This window comes from Coloeus monedula (genome assembly GCF_965178545.1).
Source record: "Coloeus monedula genome assembly, chromosome: 2".
Classification (NCBI taxonomy): domain Eukaryota; kingdom Metazoa; phylum Chordata; class Aves; order Passeriformes; family Corvidae; genus Coloeus; species Coloeus monedula.
Genome location: NC_138782.1, coordinates 17,411,608 through 17,429,631, shown reverse-complemented (window position 1 = coordinate 17,429,631; position 18,024 = coordinate 17,411,608). Strand labels below are relative to the sequence as shown.

General features: G+C 49.7%; 1 protein-coding gene across 1 annotated transcript; it reads left to right on the top strand.

Annotated features, from left to right (window-relative positions):
• Positions 1-4,712: 4,712 nt before the first annotated feature.
• LBH (LBH regulator of WNT signaling pathway) lies at positions 4,713-16,634 on the top strand. Its single transcript, XM_082302642.1, has 3 exons — positions 4,713-4,867; positions 5,620-5,722; positions 14,155-16,634. The coding sequence occupies exons 1-3, from the start codon at positions 4,842-4,844 to the stop codon at positions 14,353-14,355; spliced, it is 330 nt and encodes a 109-aa protein (XP_082158768.1). The 5' UTR covers positions 4,713-4,841; the 3' UTR covers positions 14,356-16,634.
• The last annotated feature ends 1,390 nt before the right edge of the window (positions 16,635-18,024 follow it).

The following is an 18,024-nucleotide window of genomic DNA, read 5'->3' as shown; positions in this document are numbered from 1 at the left end:
CTCAATCACTCTCTGAAAGTCACTGTGAAATGCAATGCTATGTGGAAAGTGGCTGGAAAGAATGACACTGAGAGAGCCTATTTTTTCCCAAGGAAATAAACAGATTGTGTGCCATGATCACAGAGAGGAGAGGGTTTGTGCCAGGTCATGCACAGGTAGGGCCATGCAGGGACAGTCCAGAGTTTGAGCTGCAGTCACCACCTCTTGGGAAGATTCTGCTGGGCAGAGGCAAATGGAACTGTCTCTGGTGGTGCCACCAAAGTGGCAGCCTGCAGGTGGCAGCTGTTTCAGCTTGTCTGCAGCATCCCTGGGCATTCAAGCTTTTTGCAAGGGGGTCATGAAACGTGGTGAAGCAAAACAAGCTACTGCACATTATGTGTGGAGGAACGCAGAACTGGGGAGAGGCTGACCAGCTCTCAGCTGAGAAGGGGGGACTTTAATGCCCAAGGTGCTGGCAGGATGTCAGGCAAGCCAGAGCTCGAGGCCTGGCTCCAACATGGTTGTGGTGATGGCCTGGATTCAACTATTTCAAAGGGCACCGGACGGTCAAATCAAGCCCCAAATTTAAATTTGTTAAAATAACTTTTTGCAAAACATTAGTATGGAGAGAAATGTTTCCATGGTTTTGTTTTTAAATTCCAAGTGGGAAGAGTTTATTTTTTCACTAGGAAACTTTCCCTGTAGGATTCGCAACGTTGGCTGGGAGACAAGAACCAGCGAGCTCCGCTCCCGAATGGTGGTGACCCCAAGGGTGACCCCGTGCTGGTCACGTCGCCTTGTGCAGCCTCAGTTCCCCCTTGGAAAAGGGAGGTGGCAACGTGCATGGCTGCTGAGGGGCTGGGATGCCAGCATGGCCAGCTATCATGTGGTCAGCCTGTGCCAAGTGGGATCGAAATCTGGACATGTAGTGTCTTGTGTTTGCTTGGAGGCAAATGCAATGAAAACTCCTACAATTGCAAACAGATTTGGGGAAGATATGGGGAACTTAGCAATCTCCCTGGCTCTGTTTATGCACAAGTGTCTTCTGTGGGGATAGAGATAGGCTGTCCTTCACCATTGTTCTGCTCCTGATGGATTGCTGCTGATTCAGAATGTACAAGCTACCACTTGTTTGTCCTCTGTTGGTTTATGCTCTCCTGAAAAGCAAAATATTATAGAGATTTATAAAATTAACTGAAGGCAATAAAAAAGGCATGAGGGCTCATCTGGTGTCCCTCAGCTCAGCACCCTGGAAAGCCCTTTACCCCAGCTGAGAGCCCAAGTGCTGCTGTTCCTGCCCCTGGGTAGCTGGGGAGTCCCCAGTGTTTAATGCAAAAACACACAGCAGTGAAACTTGGTGAACGCTTGAGATGAGGGAACGAGGGGAAATCAGGGCAGGTTGAACTCCATTTACTAGTACTGGCTGAAAACAAAAGACAAAAAAATACTAATTTGAAGTCCTTGTATCTTGCTCCTCTCAAGGGAGCAGAGAAAGAGCACAGGGGCTCATTCTCATTTGCAATCAAAGACTTTGAGCTGATCCTATTTTATTCTCTACTCCCATGTTCTGCTCTGTGGTTGTGGGGCCACGGATGGCAGCAAACTCCTCTTGCTTTGCTCCCTGAGAGAAGTGAGGACTTGGCATTTTAGGATCTGGGATGGAATGAAAACTGATTGCTTGGACACGCCATTTCCAAGGTGGCAGCTCAGCAGCTCAAGGGTTAATCTAGCTCCCTCGGTTTCAGCCTAGACATTGTTATAAAGGGGAAAGCTTGTTCTCAGCAAGGTGGGAGCTGCAGGTACAACAGCCCCTCCTGCTGACCTCTGCAGCCGCAGCTTTTCACATCTGGCTGGGGCCAGCAAAGCAGAAGGAGGCACAGCTGTTACAGGACATCTCCCCTGCATGGAGAATGCCTCCCCAGGCTTGTAACACATCTCCCATCCCTGGGATACCTGGATACCTTCAGCAAGGCTTCCCCCAAGGGTAGGGCCCAAGGTGTGGTGTTCCTGGTACACAGGTCACCCACAGAACCTCACCGTGGTGGGGATGGGCTGTGGAGCCGCCCCGATGCAGGGAAGCAGCCAAGCGCGGCTGATGGGAATCACGGGAGGTGTGCCTTTGCTTTCAAAAGGACTATTAACGCGCTTAGGGTTAATCACACGAATAAATCTCGCCGTGGCTTGGTGCCAAAGTGAGCAATAAAAGCACCGATCCCCAGGCCTCCGGATGGGAATTGGCCAGGGCCCGGGCCCATGTTCTCACCGAGTCGTTGGGAAGTAATCTGCATACTCAGCGCACAGACACCCAGGGATTTTGTTCTGTATCATCCCTCCCACGCCCCCTGAAAGGCGCTTATCCAGGTGGAAACTCAAAACTATCTTCCCGTGCCAGCCAAGATGGCAAGGCAATGTCCAGAGGACACAGGCAAAGGGCTGATCTGAGCTGCTTTTTGTCAGTGGTGGCTGCAGGAGCCATGGAGGGTGAGCCCCTGTCCTGGCCTTTGACCTCCTTCAGGGACACTGATGTATCAAAAATTATATACTTAAAGGAATGAGCTTCCCAAGGAGGGAAAAACCTTGACCCTCAAGACCTGCTGATTGGAGGAGGGCATTTACAGAGACATTTTGGAGTGCCTGTTGCAAGAGGAACTTGGGGTTTTCATTGGCCTTTTCTTCATACAGACAACACCAGGAAATCCATAGCAGGTGTGTGTATGTTTGAGGGACACAGGCAGGGTTGCTTTGGATGAAATGTCCCAGGGAATTGAGCTATGGTCCCATCTCATGTCCCACGTTTTAGCTGGACATGGTGGGAGATGAAAGCATTTGGGGCAGGCTGCAAAGTTAATTTTAAGAGACTTTGCTGAAGCAGCACCCTGTCTCTCTCCTTCTCCCAGCGTGATCTCCCAGCCCCCGTATGTACCACCAGCCACTGACTTGGACTGTTCAGCTTCAAAAAAGTGATTTATAAGTCAAGTCTTTGTGTTCTATTAGTGCAGAAATCAGCAAAGATAGTCAATGTGAATGTATATGTCCCACGGGATGCAGCAGGGAGAGGGGGTCTGAGTGGACAGGCCAGCAAAACACAGGGAAGCTGTTTCCTCAGCACTTTGGAGACTTGGTTGTCTTCTTACTCCTCTCCCTGGCTCCAAACCTTGTTATCAGGAGGCTCGAGGAGGGCAAAGGGACTTGTGCACCAAGTCTCCTCTGCTGCCTCCCTCCCATTAACCTTGTGGAAGGTGACTGGTGGCCCTTTGCAGGGAGCTCACTCACACCCACCTGAATTTCCACAAACTTGCAGGGGCTCGATCGACTCCTTGTGATTCATTTTAATCTGGCACAAAGCAGCAGCTTGCTGAAGCCTGATGTGAAACACCCACATACGCTCACATTATATAATATGAATCTAAGAAGATTAAATTATCCGGTCTGAGGAAACGCATGCACGTATGGACATACACATTTATTTATACACAGTCTGCAGGATAGCTGAGGGCAAAGCTTCCCTTCAGATGCACTGAACTTGTGCTTTTTTAGCACTTAAAAAATGGGACAAAGAATGTGTATTTGGCCGTGCATACACACGTGTGAAGCACGGCAGCAGCTGTGTCCTGCGTTTGAGGGAAACACGAGAAGCGTTTGTAACTGTGTGCTTGGTTATCCACTGTGTTGGCCAAGTCTGAGCAGCAGCATGGAACGACAGGTGGAATCCAAACACTCCCGGCACCAAACTTCACCTGTCAGCGTACGGCAACATACTGCTCCCTGGGAAAGCAGGCAGAGCAGGGAACGGTCCCCAAAAGCCCCGAGCATCTTTCAGCAGCCTTGGAGAGCCCGGCTCATCCTGTGGCCGAGCCCTGCCCTGCAGGCATGTGCCTCGGGGCACAGCCCTTTTCTTAGGCTGCACGAACACGGGCAGATCGATGCACAATGGCGGGACTCACGGCGAGTTTAGGGTGCCCAGGCCTTTCGCCCGAAGATGTACTTTGCCTACCAGAAGTTTCATGTTGGGAGGGGAACGCGGGAAATGTGCTTCACCTACAGCTGCCCACAGTGCTTACGCTGCCCGGGCAGCGAATGGACTTGCTTCTCTCTCTCTTCCTGCGCCTTCCTGTCATTGATTCACATTGGTTTGCTAAATATAGCTCGGACCCGTGAAGCTGCTCACTCAGCTTTTACTCCAGCAAGAGGTGCGGGGCACGAAAGGTGCTGGCAGGAGCAGGGCTGAGCAGCCGCTGCCACTTCTCCGGTACGTGCCGTCCCTGGCCGTGTCCCCGGTCCCCCCCCCGCCATCACCACCATGAAGGGGGTGGGCTTCGTGAGACGCAGCCCCAGTCCCAGAGATGCTCCGGGTACCGCCGGTACGTTCCCCTGCGGCCGGCAGCGGAGGCGGGGGGCCGCATCCCACCTCGGCCCGGGCTGCAACAGCGGGAACACGCGTGTCTGCACCGGGAGCACCCGGGCTGGGCCTAGGTCGCCACCGCCACCTGTTCCCGGGGCCACGGAGACTTGGGGCGATGGGGCCATGGGGACAGACGGACACACACACACACGGACACGGACGGACACGGACGGACACGGACGGACACACCCCCCACACCTCCCCCCGCAGGCGGCGCGCGCCGAGGCCATTCATGAAAAAGTTGACGTCAGGCGGGTGGGCGGGGCTGGGGCCGGCCACGCCCCCGGGGCCATTTAAGGCAGCGCGGCGGCGGGCGCCGGGCTCAGAGCGGAGGCGGCGGCCGCGGCGTGAGGGAGTTTGGTCGGTCCCGAGCAGCGCCGCGCATCGTCCCGCCGTGTCCCGCGGCGCCTGGGTGCCCCTCCCGCCTCTCCCCGCCCGGGGCAGCCTCTGCCGGGACTTCATGTCTGTGCTGTGCCCCCTGCCCTGGTGAGTGGGCGCTTCCCCTGGGGGGCGGGCGGGGGATGGCGGCTCTGCCGATGGGGTGCTGCCGGGGCCGGCGGGCGCTTGAGGCCGAGCCCCTTCAGCCGCCCCCCGCCCCGGGAGGCGGCCGGGCAGCGGGACGGCGAGGGGCCCCGGGGAGCGGTTCCCAGGGCGGGCGGTGCGAGCCGGGCGATAGCGGGACGAGCCACAGCGGAGGAACTGCGAGCTGCGGGAGCTCGCTTCGCTTCCCCGCGCTGGAAATGCTATTAAGGCTGTAAAAGCCGGGCTGGAACTGGCCCCGCACGCTCCGCCGGCGTGGAAGTCCCCGAGGTTGTAAAATAAGTCAGCGGGGTCTAAAGCACACCGGCTTGAAAAATAAAAAAATAAAAAAAAAGAAAAAAGAAAAACCAAAACCCCCGCGCTTGCACTTTATTTACTGTGGTTTTTCAAGTTCAGCCTCCGCCGCGGGGCAGAGCTGGAGGAAGCGGAGTTAAAAGCGAAGCGCTGCTGCCGGAGCGTCCCCGGGTGTGCTTGAGCTGGGCTCTTGGGGGGAGAGCCGGGGAGGTGCTCCGAGGGCATTGGATGTAGCTCTGGCTTACGAGGTACTGAGCTTTTTCCGCTGCCTTCCAAGGGGGGGCAGGAAGGAAGGGACCAGAAAAAGACTTGCCTACAGGCTTTGCTGCTCGCTTCGCTGCTTGACTTGTGCTCCGTCCTCCCAGAGCCCCTCAGATCACTGGAATGCTGTCTTTTGTCTCTAGCTCTGATTATCTGAAATCCGCTGAAATGACTGAAGTGATGATGAACACCCCAGCCATGGATGAGATCGGATTAAGCCCCCGCAAGGATGGGCTGTCGTATCAGGTAAGTGCTTTTCTGGCAGTTGAGGCATTAATCCCATGTGGAATTACCTGGGCTAGACTGTAAGCTTGGTCTAACGTACCTTTCCGTAGCCTGAGCTAATAGCACGTCTTTGCCGTAGTGAGACCTAGTCAACAGACTGGAATGTTTGCTTGGCAGGAGATGGTTGTGTAAAATATCACTTGCTATCAGTGTGGGTTGGCAGAGGATTCAGTTGTTTTGAAGTGACCGAGCCCCCACTCATTCAGCATTCCTGGGGCTCAGTGGGAGATGGGTTAAAGAAGGATTCATGCCACTCACTGGGCTGAGAGGGCTCTTGAGATCTTTGTAACACAGCATAGGGTTGAGCTGCAGAGAGCAGGAGGATGCTGTTTATATGGCATCCACACCTATTTGATCTAGTTCCTGGTTTTCCTGACTGATGTGCCCCTTTGAAAGGGTTAACAGTCTTCTGTAGGATACAGTGAGGCCAGCCACAGCCTAAATGAGCCTTGAAATGTCACTGGAGATATCGGTACTTGGGGGCACGAGTTGCATTCATTCTGAAAGTTCTGAGCAATGTAGTTAGCTATTAATCTCTAGATCAATGGCTGGGGTGAAGAAGTGGTCTTCAACTAGATTGAGCCTTAGTTTTTTAGTCTCAAAACCCCTTTCATTTCCTAGCCTGTAGTTAATCAAAGCACAAGTTAGGCACCTTAGCCTCCAAGCTCCATGGCTTCCTGCACTTCCAGGAGACTTGTTGATGAGATCTGACACAGATGCTGAATGCTGGCAGATGACTTGCATCTGCTCTGTACATTGGGTGACTCTTACTGGCAGATCCAGATGCAGGGTTCGTCCTTTGCAGATGTTACACAACCTGCACAGAGGTACTTTCTCTAAGTGTGCATTCAGATGAGGTGCTGTATGTTTGCATATTTGTCTGAAAAGGGAACTACAAGGCAGCAGCAGTGCGCCGGAGCATGAAATCGACTGAACTTTGGGCCATGGCTCAGGCCTCCAGCAGAAGCCAAAGCTATGTGGAAGAAAAGGGGATGCATTCCTTCTTTTAGTCAGGATTCTGGATAATGCATGTTGTGTGGTTTATAGCTGTGCTTCAGTGCTTGAATTAGTGGGGAGTCTATGGCCTCTCCTCCTTTCTTACAGACGGAGTGCAGAGGAATGACAGTGGTTAGACCTGAAGCAAACTAACCTGCATGTGATGTCTTTATGGGTCACCGTATGAAGAGGCTTAACCCAGTCAGGTCAAAGGCTTCTATTTACCCATCCAAATTCCCAGGGAGAGGCAGAATCTAGGTGCCCTGCTTGTTCTAATGATCACTTCAGCGAGGCTCTTCCCCAAGTGCTAATGACCTTGATAAGTCTGCTTGGGCCAACTGGGGAACAGGCCTGTTTGGTTTTGAGTGGATCACCTGAACCTGAGCATGTGAGTCATAAACGCTGACAACTCATATCTGTGCAGGGCTTTTGATCCTAGATCTGTTCTCTTTAGTGGTCTAGTCATAGATGATTTTTTTTCAAATGCCTGCAAGGAACTTCACCTTGATGTGAAGCAAACTGATGGCAGCCAAGAGTAAAGGAGCTGAAATGCAAGACTCTTATGGCAATAGCAGTGTGTGGGCTGTGTATGAGGTCTACCTCTAAATTAGGTTAGTGTAAAGAGGATTGGGGAGCAGGATCCAGCCTTCCTTCTCTGGCTGCTAGGCTGAGAATGTCACAGTGTAAGTCAAGGTAAGTTGAAAGCATCCCTAAAGGGTTGAAAACTCAACTGAGACCAGCAAGGGCAAATCTGATGCAAATAGCACTATGAACTTTTTGTTCTACCTCAGACTTTGGCACTTTGTGCCTCATCTTGCTGATGGAGAGAGTTTGGTACGTGGAAAATTGTATGCTTGTCTGAAAGCTGTAGTGCAATAACTTAAAACCAGACAGGGCTAATGGAGCATGACTGCTCCTACACTGAGGCTTGTTGTTCTAAGCTTGCAGCATCTTCCTCCACTCATCTGCAGCGTCAGGCACTCACAGTGTAACAGCCCTGGGCTGGCTATGAGAGGCAAAAAACAAAAAGTGGAGCCAGAACCAGGAGAGGCAAACTTTTAGCTTCAAAAATTTCTCTTGTTCCTTTAGTAGAACTTGAATTTACTTTACTACAAAGATGACCTCAAACTGAGGTTCAAAATTTCCACCTTCAAGCTGTGTAGAGCAGGGACTGCCTGGAAGTTGGTCTGTAGGATGCTGCCTGTGAGACTGGGGGCTGCTTCTGCCACTGGAGGCAGGCATGAAACTGTCTGGACCAGAGGAGGTGGTACAGCACAGCAGCACTGCTGGAATTCTAAAGCACACCAGTACCTGCAGCAGACAGACTTATTCTACCAAGACTACTGTTTCAAAGTCTTTTTGCCTTTACTTGGAAATAAACTGAGGAAACAAGCTCATACCCTGAGTATAAACTTCAGCAATCTGATTCCTCTGTCTTGTGGAGTTCATTGAACTTCAGGGCTCCTCTCTGTCTTGGCCCTTATGAAGGGAACTTGGGTTGTTGACTTTTTTTCTTCTGCATCTTCCACCCCCTGGGGTGTCTGTCTGTCCTGGACATTAGCTGAAGCTCTGTACTCCCCTCCCTGGTGAAGCACTGTGCCCTTTGCTGGGCTGATCATCACTGCTCAATGGTGTGAAAACTCAGACTGCAGAGGTAATACCAGTATTAACTGAGTTGCCTCCATAGGCTTAAGGCAAATGTGCTTTCTCATCATAGGAATGCCCTTTTCCCAGTTAATATGCAAAATGCTTGTAAGCTAGTGTGCTAGCTTCAAAATCTTCCTCTGCAAGACACCTTTCATTTCTGTATTTGTGACAGCAAGCTGCTGAGCCCCCTGAAGATGGTTCAGTCAACAGATTTCAAGGGCCTGAGCAGAAGTGAGTGGTGAATTTGGGGCATGAGTCCCAGAACAGGGCAGCATAGACAAAACAGAAGATGTGACTGAAGAGATGATGTCATGCTGGGTCTTGTGCCTGCAGTGAGAAGCTATTTCTGGATCTTTAATAGATGTCCCATAATTCCCATGGGACTTACTAAACAAAAAACTCATTGAAATGCAGCTGATGGCTCAAGTTGCCCCTGCTACAAACAGATGTGGCTATGGAGGGCTTCATGTACTTCCTGCCTGGCAATGTCCAGTGAGCTGGGCTGTTCCTGCTGCCAGCCAGAGCTAGTGCACTGTTTGCTGTTTCCCAGCCCTAGAAATACCCATTCTTTGAAGAGCCTCATCAGCACTCTGCCAGCTTGTCCTCTGCTGCTGTCTCCCAGTGGCACAAACAACGCCACTGAAACTGAGGCTGAATTAATCATTTCATGGAGCTGCTGTCAAAACAGTGCCTTGACCAGAATCCTACCTTGCTTCTTGGAAGTGGAGCAGGGTCTGAGCACAATGGAAAATACTTCAAGTTCCAAAGTGTGTGTTCTGAGCAAAGGCAGTGTCCTGAGTTGAGTGTGCTGCTTTGCTGCTGGCTGGTGACTTACTGGTCCTTCAGGCTCCCGTGTAGGAGACTGGCCTGTGGGGGCTGAGCTTGCCTCATGCCATCAGCTGAGGTTTGGTTGTCATGGGGAGCTTGAGCTCTCTTAAGTCGTGATCTCATCATGCTGGGATCTGTCTAGGTTAATCACAGCCACAGCTTGCTGGGAATCACGTCAGAGTAGCTGAATCTGGGTAAATAGGCTTAAGGCTCTATCCAGTGGCTGTGCCAAAAGCTTGGTGTTGGGGAAGTCATTTCTGGTGAGTGCAACATCTCTTCACCAGCCCTGGGGAAGCACTGGCTTCCCATGCTGAGAGGCTTGAGCTGTGTTTGCTGGATCCCTCCAGTTAAATGACCACCAGTATGTTACTGACCATGGGGCTGTTGGCTCAATGGAAATTGTACTTCCTCTGTAATTGTTTTCTTGTGAGGTGCTTCATGTCTGTGCAGCCTTGATTTGTGCAGGGGAAGTCCTTCAGCAGAGCTGCTGCTTGCTGCTGTGGAAGGTTTTGAGGCAAGGCTGCAAAAAGGTGGTGATAGCAAGCACAGCTGCTAGACAAGATTAGTAGGCAGAGTCAATGTGTATTCCAGGGTCTGGGACCTAAATGAAGGCTGAAGCAGGATATGGGATAAACAGATCCAAAAGTAATCAGCTATGCTGTGCACAAGTGTTCCACTGAAGTCCAAACTGAGGACAGCAGCTCATTGGAACACCTCAGAGCATGTTTTTCCCCCCTACTTTGATGCCTTGTTACTCTGAGGGAAAATGGTTAGATGTAGGAAGTTTCCCTGACATCATGACCTGAGACAGGGCAGTATTTCTGTGGCTGGGGAGTTGTTGTGGCTCATCACCTTGAGTCACAGCTGCTATGTACATACTTGGAGCTCGTTCTCAAGTCATGACTACTGTGTGAGTAAATGTATGCATTGTAGCTGGAGAAGTCCTCCAAAGAGGACACTGAGAGGTGGCTGAGGTACTTCCTGAAAGGAGCTTGCCATGCTTCTCAATGGCAGTAAAGTTTTATTTTCAGAACTTAAATGATGGTTTGGGATTTGGAATATTGCCTCGATACTGCTGAAGAGGCATAAAATTCAGCTCTTCAGCCCAGGGGGGATGAGTGAGATGTGTCCATCAGGGGTGTGTATCCTGAAGTGGGATGTCTCCCAGTATGGACTTTGCAGTCTTGTATAGTGCTACCACAATGAAGCAATGCTTTCCCCCAAACCAGTAACTTAATTTGGAAAGATCTCATTTCTTTAGTCTCCCTGTAATACAATTTAAATAGTTTTCAGCCCCATGGGAGGGGAGACAAGCATTTTAACTATGGGTGTTGGTATGGAGTACACATGTGGAAGTTGTTTTGAATTTACAAGTGTCACTTGGATTATGGTAGTGCTGAGCTAATCTTCTTAATTGTCTGACATCTCTCCTGCTTTTGGTGTTTCTCCATCCCTGTGAATGCTGAGAGAGGGTATGAGCCTCCCCAGGGCAATGAAAACTTTCCGTTCTTGTTGCCAAGACTTCATCTGAGGATAGCAAAGCTAGATCATCTGAAGCAGAGGCAAACATGATCTTCCTAAAATCATTTCAAGCTTTTTGTTTCAAGTTCTGCTTTCCCCTGCCCTTTCCAGCTGCAAGGCAAGAATTTGGTAGATTTGTGTGTGATCTGGGTAAGTTCATGAGGAGAGCAGTTCCCCAGACATAAATCCAGAGGGCCCTGTAAAAACCAGTCTTGCTGTTAGCAAGAAGCTGTGTTGAGTAGTGCAAGAAGCAACATACGTGTCCTCTGTGGGTCTAGAGGTGTTGGACGTGTCTCTCCACGGTGAGGATTAGGGCTCAGCTACAGAGGGAGGCTCTGTGGAAGCAGTTGCAGCCCCTTGTGCAGTATCATGCAAGTGAAGGGGTGGAAAATACCTTTGAATTGCTGCTAAATTTGCTTTTAGGCAGCCATCACAACCAGTTGGTTGTCACTTGTCCCTCATCAAGTGACCAGGTCAGCCAGGGGAAGGCATCTGCCTCTGCTGTGTGCAAGGTGGCTCTGTGTCATGAATGAGAGGGAGAAGCTAACTCGAGTCTGTTGCCCTCTTTGTGGGGTGGGAGGTGCAGTGTCTTGCTCCCATGCTCCTGAGCAGGGTAATGTCAGCAGAAAGGCTTGGAGGCAAGTTTTGCTGTTCTGGCTGCTTTGCTGGAGGGTGCAGAGCTCCCAGGTCAGAGCTGAGCTGCTGCATTCCCAGCATGGAGCTTGCTGCAAGTTAGGGAGGCTTGTTTTTTCCTCCCCATTGTCTAAATCTGGAGTGGGACCAGATTAGGTCTGTGGAACCAATGTAGCATGGCACTACTGGAGCAGGACAGAGAGAGCTGGTGCTTATCCTTTTCTATAAAGAGGAGTGGGGAGGCTGGTTGGGGTAACCTTTCCACCTGGCTTCCTCACATGTACACTTAGTCTTAAACCCTCTTTCCTTGGGCCCCGGTGCTTGGCCTGCTGTTGCCCTGCCTGTCACATTGGAGGAAATCTGCCTTTCTGTATTTTTTCCATTGACTGTCCACGCCCCTTCAAAGTGCAGTTGCAACATCTCCCTTCATGCTGCCTCAACGATTAAAAAGCATGACTTAGTGGAAAAAATCCTGACCTTCTTGGGTTCGGCCTGTCCTGCAGCTGTTTGAGATAAGATTGTGCTGGGTTTTTTTTATTATTATTAAAAAAGCTGCTCACCACATTTTGTGGATATTTGTTTGTAAGGAAATGACTACTACTTAGTTTCTGGAAAAAAATCTGGCAGGCTATTTTCAAAGAAATTGCTCCAATTTGACCTAATGTGCTTAAAATAATAGCAGCCAAAGGTTAGTTTAATTATTATACTGCTATTTTTCTTGCATAGGAGGCTATTTTCATGACATTATCAGCTTATGTAACCTCTTGAACCACACTTTTTTTTCCACTGCAACCTTCTAAACCATGTAATGTCAAGGGTATTTTTTTTCCCCATCCTGGGTTTAGGTAACTTGATGCTTAAGAGCCACTGACTGTACTTTCAGTAATGCACTGTGTGCCTGAAACTGCCTTTGTTTGGCCAAGCAGAAGCCACAAAGCTCCAAGAAACAGTTGCTGTCTCACCGGTGCAGGGAGTGACTAATAGCAAGTAGCTCACACTGTGATGCCCAGGTTGATGTGGCTGTGCTCAAAGGACCTCAGCCGCTCTTGTGCACCTGAAAAACGTGGATGGTGGGAGCTGGTCTCTTGCACCACTGTCCACAGGACCAGATGATCACGTGCAACCAGCCCCTGATTTGTGCATTACTTTGTTGCCTTGCCTGGCTTTGCATTAGGTAGCAGCTGGATGGCTTTCTCAGCTTGGCAGTCTCATTGCCACAAAGCTTTGGATGTGAGGGAGAAATGAGGCTGAACAGTAGAAGACTGAATGTTGCCAAGGAGGTGATGCTGTAGTTAATAGTTGCTAGGCTAAAGAAGGAGTTGATAGGATGTTATTTCACTTTCTGTGGCCAGGGCTTCCCAAGGTGGTGGGGTACCCACGTGATTGGCACAAGGAGAAAGAGGCTTCATGGTTAATGCTCAGGGCTCCTGGACAGGGAGTCTGCTTTGGTATCTGGAACCACAAAGATCAAAGCAGATCAGGTCTTGCTCTCAGACTGGCAGTGCTGCTCCCTGCAAGGATGCTCTTGCGACTCACTTGAATGCAGATGACTTTCAAAGAAGAGTACAGCCACATGACTTCTCACCTGGCCTACAACCTCAAGGGGAAAATGCACTTTGTCATTTTCTTCTTTGGGGTGTTTAAATGCAACTCTAATGTGAAATGGGCACTGATAAAATTGTTTGAAATAGCAGGTGGTGGTTTAACCTTCTGGTTGTTTAAACTTCTGGTTACTAACCAGGAGATCTGATGTGGCAAGTGGATTTTATCACCCAGCAGTTCCCTTCTGGATGAGATGGGATTTGAAGTTGTTCCCCTAGCAAGTTACCCACAAGTAACACAACCTTTTCTGTTCACGTTGCAATCTAGTCGTGCAAAGCTGCTGCTAATGCTGCAGCTGCAGTTTTATTCCTGTACTTGTGCTTTGCCTCAGTTCCTAGTAGGACCAAAGTGTGCATCCCAGTGGCACTACCAGTGAGTGTGGGCCCTGGTACTGCTGCACTGCACGAGCTTGTGCATCCATGTGGCAAGCAATGGGTGGGAGGGAATGGGTAAGGTCTGTGCACCTTGAGGGGCTGGAGATCAAGGAGTCCTCATAATCACTGCATGAGAAATACAGTGCATAACTGCTGGCTATGGCACAGGTACCCCTTTCCTGAAGAAATGTGGTCCAGTCCCTAGCCCTTCCATAAAATGAGTGTCCTGCTCAGTTTTGCTGCTGATGTATGGTAGCTGTAGTGTGCAGAACACTGCCAAAATTATCTCTAAAATGCAGCTGGGCTATTTCAGGCTGGCACTGTGGCCCTGGAGTGATACCAGGCACGGGCCCTGGCTTGCCATGAGCCTCCTGCCTCCCAGCAGCAGGGCCTGGAGAACAAGCCTGTTTTCATGTGCAGCCTGACCAGCAGCAGGAAATGAGATCTCAGATTCTCTGATCGAGATAGCTCTGTGTGCAAACTCAAGAGCATTAATGCAAAAGCAGGACTGGGGGGGAGAGGCATTTGGATAAATATCCAAAAGGGCAGATACCTATTTGCTGAGCACTATCCAAGCAAGCGCGTGCTTCAGAAGCCTCTTGGGCAGTGCTCATTTCCATTACTTGGAGACTTGAAAAGGTTATTTACAAGTTCAAGAGTATTCCCATCACTCAGTGGTTGACTCTGTGTCCAGACTAGTCTGCCCAGGAGACCTGAATGTCTCGAGCTGGGTTTTGGCTGAGACTGTATGAATGCAGCCCCTCTCACAAGCCTGTTCCTTGGCTCTTTCAGATCTTCCCTGACCCCTCGGACTTTGATCGTTACTGTAAGCTGAAGGACCGCCTGCCCTCCATTGTGGTGGAGCCCACGGAGGGGGATGTGGAGAGCGGGGAGCTGAGATGGCCGCCTGAAGAGTTCCTCGTGCAGGAGGAGGATGAGGAAGAGGAGGAGGAAAACTGTGAAGATGCAAAGAAGGACAACAAGGAGCAATAAATGGCATCTGAGGAAAGGCAAGGGACTGCACCCTTCTGAAGGAAGAGCCACTCTTTTTTTGAAAGTCTTTTTAAAAAGACAAGTTCAATTTTGCACCTGCGAGATCTTAGTTTTTTTGTATTCTCTGTATCAAGAACTGAAGCCCTCGGTGTCACCAGACCTCCTGAGGAAGGAAGGAAGTAACGCAGAGAAATGTTTGCTGTTCTCGAGATCATTATCTGTATTTTTCCGAGGCGGAGGCAGCAGTGAAATTCCAAGCACATGGCAGAGGGTGACCACGCGAGGACTGCTGGAGGGGGGAGCTCGGGGAGGGGGAAGAAAGTTGGAGGTGGCAGCGTTTGGCTGGGAGCTGCCTCTGGCTAAAAGCATGAGAACAGAGCCGAAATATCTCAGATTTGCCTTTCTTACAGCTTCCATTTTGTGTGTTGGGGGGTGGAAGGGTGTCCATAGCGAAGCATGGCTAAATGATCTAGTGACAAGGGGCCTGCAGCTCTCCCTGGTCTGGCACCTCCTAGGGTAAGGTGAGCATCCATAGGAGTAGTCTGGTTTCTTGCTCTTGCTGTTGAGCCTGTTTTCCAGCCACTTTTCCCAAAGTTACTTTCTGCCCCTTTGTTTGCCTTTAGACTCTTCAATGCTGAGCAGCTGTATTTGCAGGGTAGCGTTAGGCTGCTGCTTGTCGTCTCTCCTGCGATGCCCTAGTTTGTCTTGCAGGTGGTGAGTGTGAGGTGATGTGCATCCGATGTAAAAAGGTGCTTCTGTCTGTGGCAAGAACACCTCAGATTCTTCTCTCCTATTTGCTGAGGCTGCTGTGGGGTGGTCTCGTCTTGTACGGTGCCCCAAGCCCAAGGGTGGAGATTTATGCCTCCTTGCCTTGGTGTCCTTGAGGTTGTAGGGTTTTGTGTCTCTTAACTTGCTGGTCAATGGGCTTGAGAGGGCTGGGGTGGGGGGGTTCTCCTCCAGCTTTGCACTGCAGGGCCTCCTCAGTGCAGGACAGGCTGGTGGGGGGTGTTGTGGGGAGGGCTGCCAGACCTGGGGGTCATCCAAAGACAAAACACCAGATCTAGTGTGGATCACCAGTGGGGTTTGCAGGATGGGGTCTGCTGGGAGAGGATTAGCCTGGGTGTCCTTAGACAAGATGTGTTCCTGCTTCTTAGTGAGGGTGAAATGTTCATGGTTGCTTTAATGGAGTGCAGACTGGCTTGTGAAGTCTGTGATTGTCCTCTCTTCACCATATCCTGCCTCAAGGAGAAGGCCAGTCTGCTGCCAGACAAGGTAACCTGCTGCTTTCCTGGAAAGGGATGATCTTGCAGCTTTGGGGACCAGCTTGGGAGCCAGTCAGTCTTGGGATAGGATGAGAGCAGTTACCACCTAAACCAAATCTGGGGTCATGGAAGAGAAAAAGAAATGTCAAGGCCTTAACCAAACTTCCATAATAATCCCAATGCCACCCCCCTTTGCTTATAACTGGTTCCATTTTTAAAATCTATTTGGACATGTGTGTATTTGTATTTTTAATACCTCATGAGTAGTTAAACGCTGGTGGGGTTTGGGAACTGCTTTTAACATACTGGCAGCACTGTTTTAGTCTTGTCTTGCTTGCGTTTCAACATAATGGCAATAATTTATCAGCTCTGTGTAACTATTTTCGGACAGATCGGAGTTTGGAGATGAGTTAGCACAAAGCAGGAGAAATTCAGTGTTCCTACACTGCAGCTGGCCTCTGGCCCAGCCATGCAGACCCAGTCAGACACTCTCCCTGCCCACCTTGGTGGATGGTTGATCACTGAATGGCCATGATGTGGTGATACCATTTTCTCTAGCGATGGATTCAGCTGTTGTGTCTGTAACACTTGTTCTAGTCTCGCTGTCTTACTGGAATGAGCTTGTACACCTGCATACCAGCCAGTCGTCTTAGTTCTAAGTGTTACTCTCTATTGGTCTCTACCATCTGTACCACCAAGTCAAAGCTCTATATCAAAGATATTACCATGTGGGCAGCAGTGAGATGGCAATCCTTGGACTTCAGACCTGCTGTCTGCCCTAAAGACTTGCATATTTCTGTCTGCATCCTTTTTTTGGAAGTATTGTGTATATTTCTATTTGTTGTTGAACGTATCTAAAGAACAAAGCACTCCAGTAAAACTCCTCCTGTTGTATTATATACATTCTATATTTCTGTAATTCTTTTTTGAGCCTCAGGGAGAAGCTAGCATTTTTTTCAAACTACATTTTTGTCACTGTGACAGTTGTAAATAAAGTTTGAAAATGCTTTCCAAACATACTGGCTTTGTTTTTACTGCAGAAGTGGGTTGGGATGGTCAACCTTCCGGATCATGGCCAGCCCTGGTGTTTCAGGTCTTAGGTGTGCTGACTTGCAAGGCTAATGCACACACCTGAAGAGACTCATGTCTATCAGTTGTGCCTGGAGATGCTGGTTTCATGCTTGTGGCTGGCCTCAATTCGTGCCCTATGGCACTGGAAACCTAAATCAACTGTGGCTTCCAGTGCCATAGGGCATTGGAACTTGAGTGAGGAGCAGCACCTTTGCCTTCCATCTTCCTGTGATTGCTCATTGCTGTGTGAAAGGCTGCAGCAAACTGCTGCTTCAGCTTATTTGTTCCTGAAAAAAAATCCATATTTATATCTGTAATCTACATCTACCCCCTTACCTAACCTTACAGAACATGAAGTCATGGAGAGTGGAAACTATTCACAGCTGCTGTTAGTAGTCATGTTCCCTGTGCATGCTCTTCCCTGCCCTAAGCAGCACTCATGAAGACAAGTCTTGCCTTGCTGTGTGCTTGTAGGGTCTCAGCTGAGCTACCCAGGGTTGTCTGTGTTGGCCATTTTGGGTCTAGAGGTCAGCTCTTCCTGAGGAGTTGTCTGTTTCTTGTCACACACCCATGGCTCTGTGCTGTGGTTCGTGGTGCTGCTGGAGGAAATTACATTTCTGAGCGTGAGTCTGAGCTGCTCTGCTACCAAGGCACTGTTCTGGGTGTAGAAGTCTGACCATGCCAGGATGCAGTAATTCAATCTGTGTACTTAATGGGATTAAATTTTCCACTAAAACCAGGTGATAAGAAGCAAACACCCTGGAATACCCATATCTTTAAGGTACATAGATAGAAGTTCCTGTGATTTGGCAGCTAACACTCTAATCTTACCTAGGCAAACAAGCTCAGCTGAGGCTGGAGTGTTATGTTTACATGAGACTAGTTTAAATACACTAACTAATGACCCTTCCATTTAATGCTTGAACTGAGGGCATGCTCAGTGGGAGCCCTGCAGTTCAAAGATGAATTGTATCGTGCTCAACCCTCATGGATGTTTCATGCCATGGAAACAAATGCAATATTAAAGCTGACCTCTCCTTTTCTTCAGTCAACCTCCAGCAGAGGTGCTTTGATTTTTTCCTCTCCTCAAGAATGGAGTTGCTTGCCTTGTAGAAGCTCCTGCAGCACTTCCAAGGTGACCAGATGTGCTGGTCTGAAATCAGTGAAGATGTTTACTCTTGACCCAGAATGTTTTTGTTTAAAATACAGCACTGGTTAGGGAAAGTGCAAATGTATTGAACTTGTCTGCTACTTCCATGTGCTTCACATCAACAGGTTTTTCAGGCTCACATCAGAATGGAGAATGAATCTTGATGGATCATCCTGTTTTGGGGCA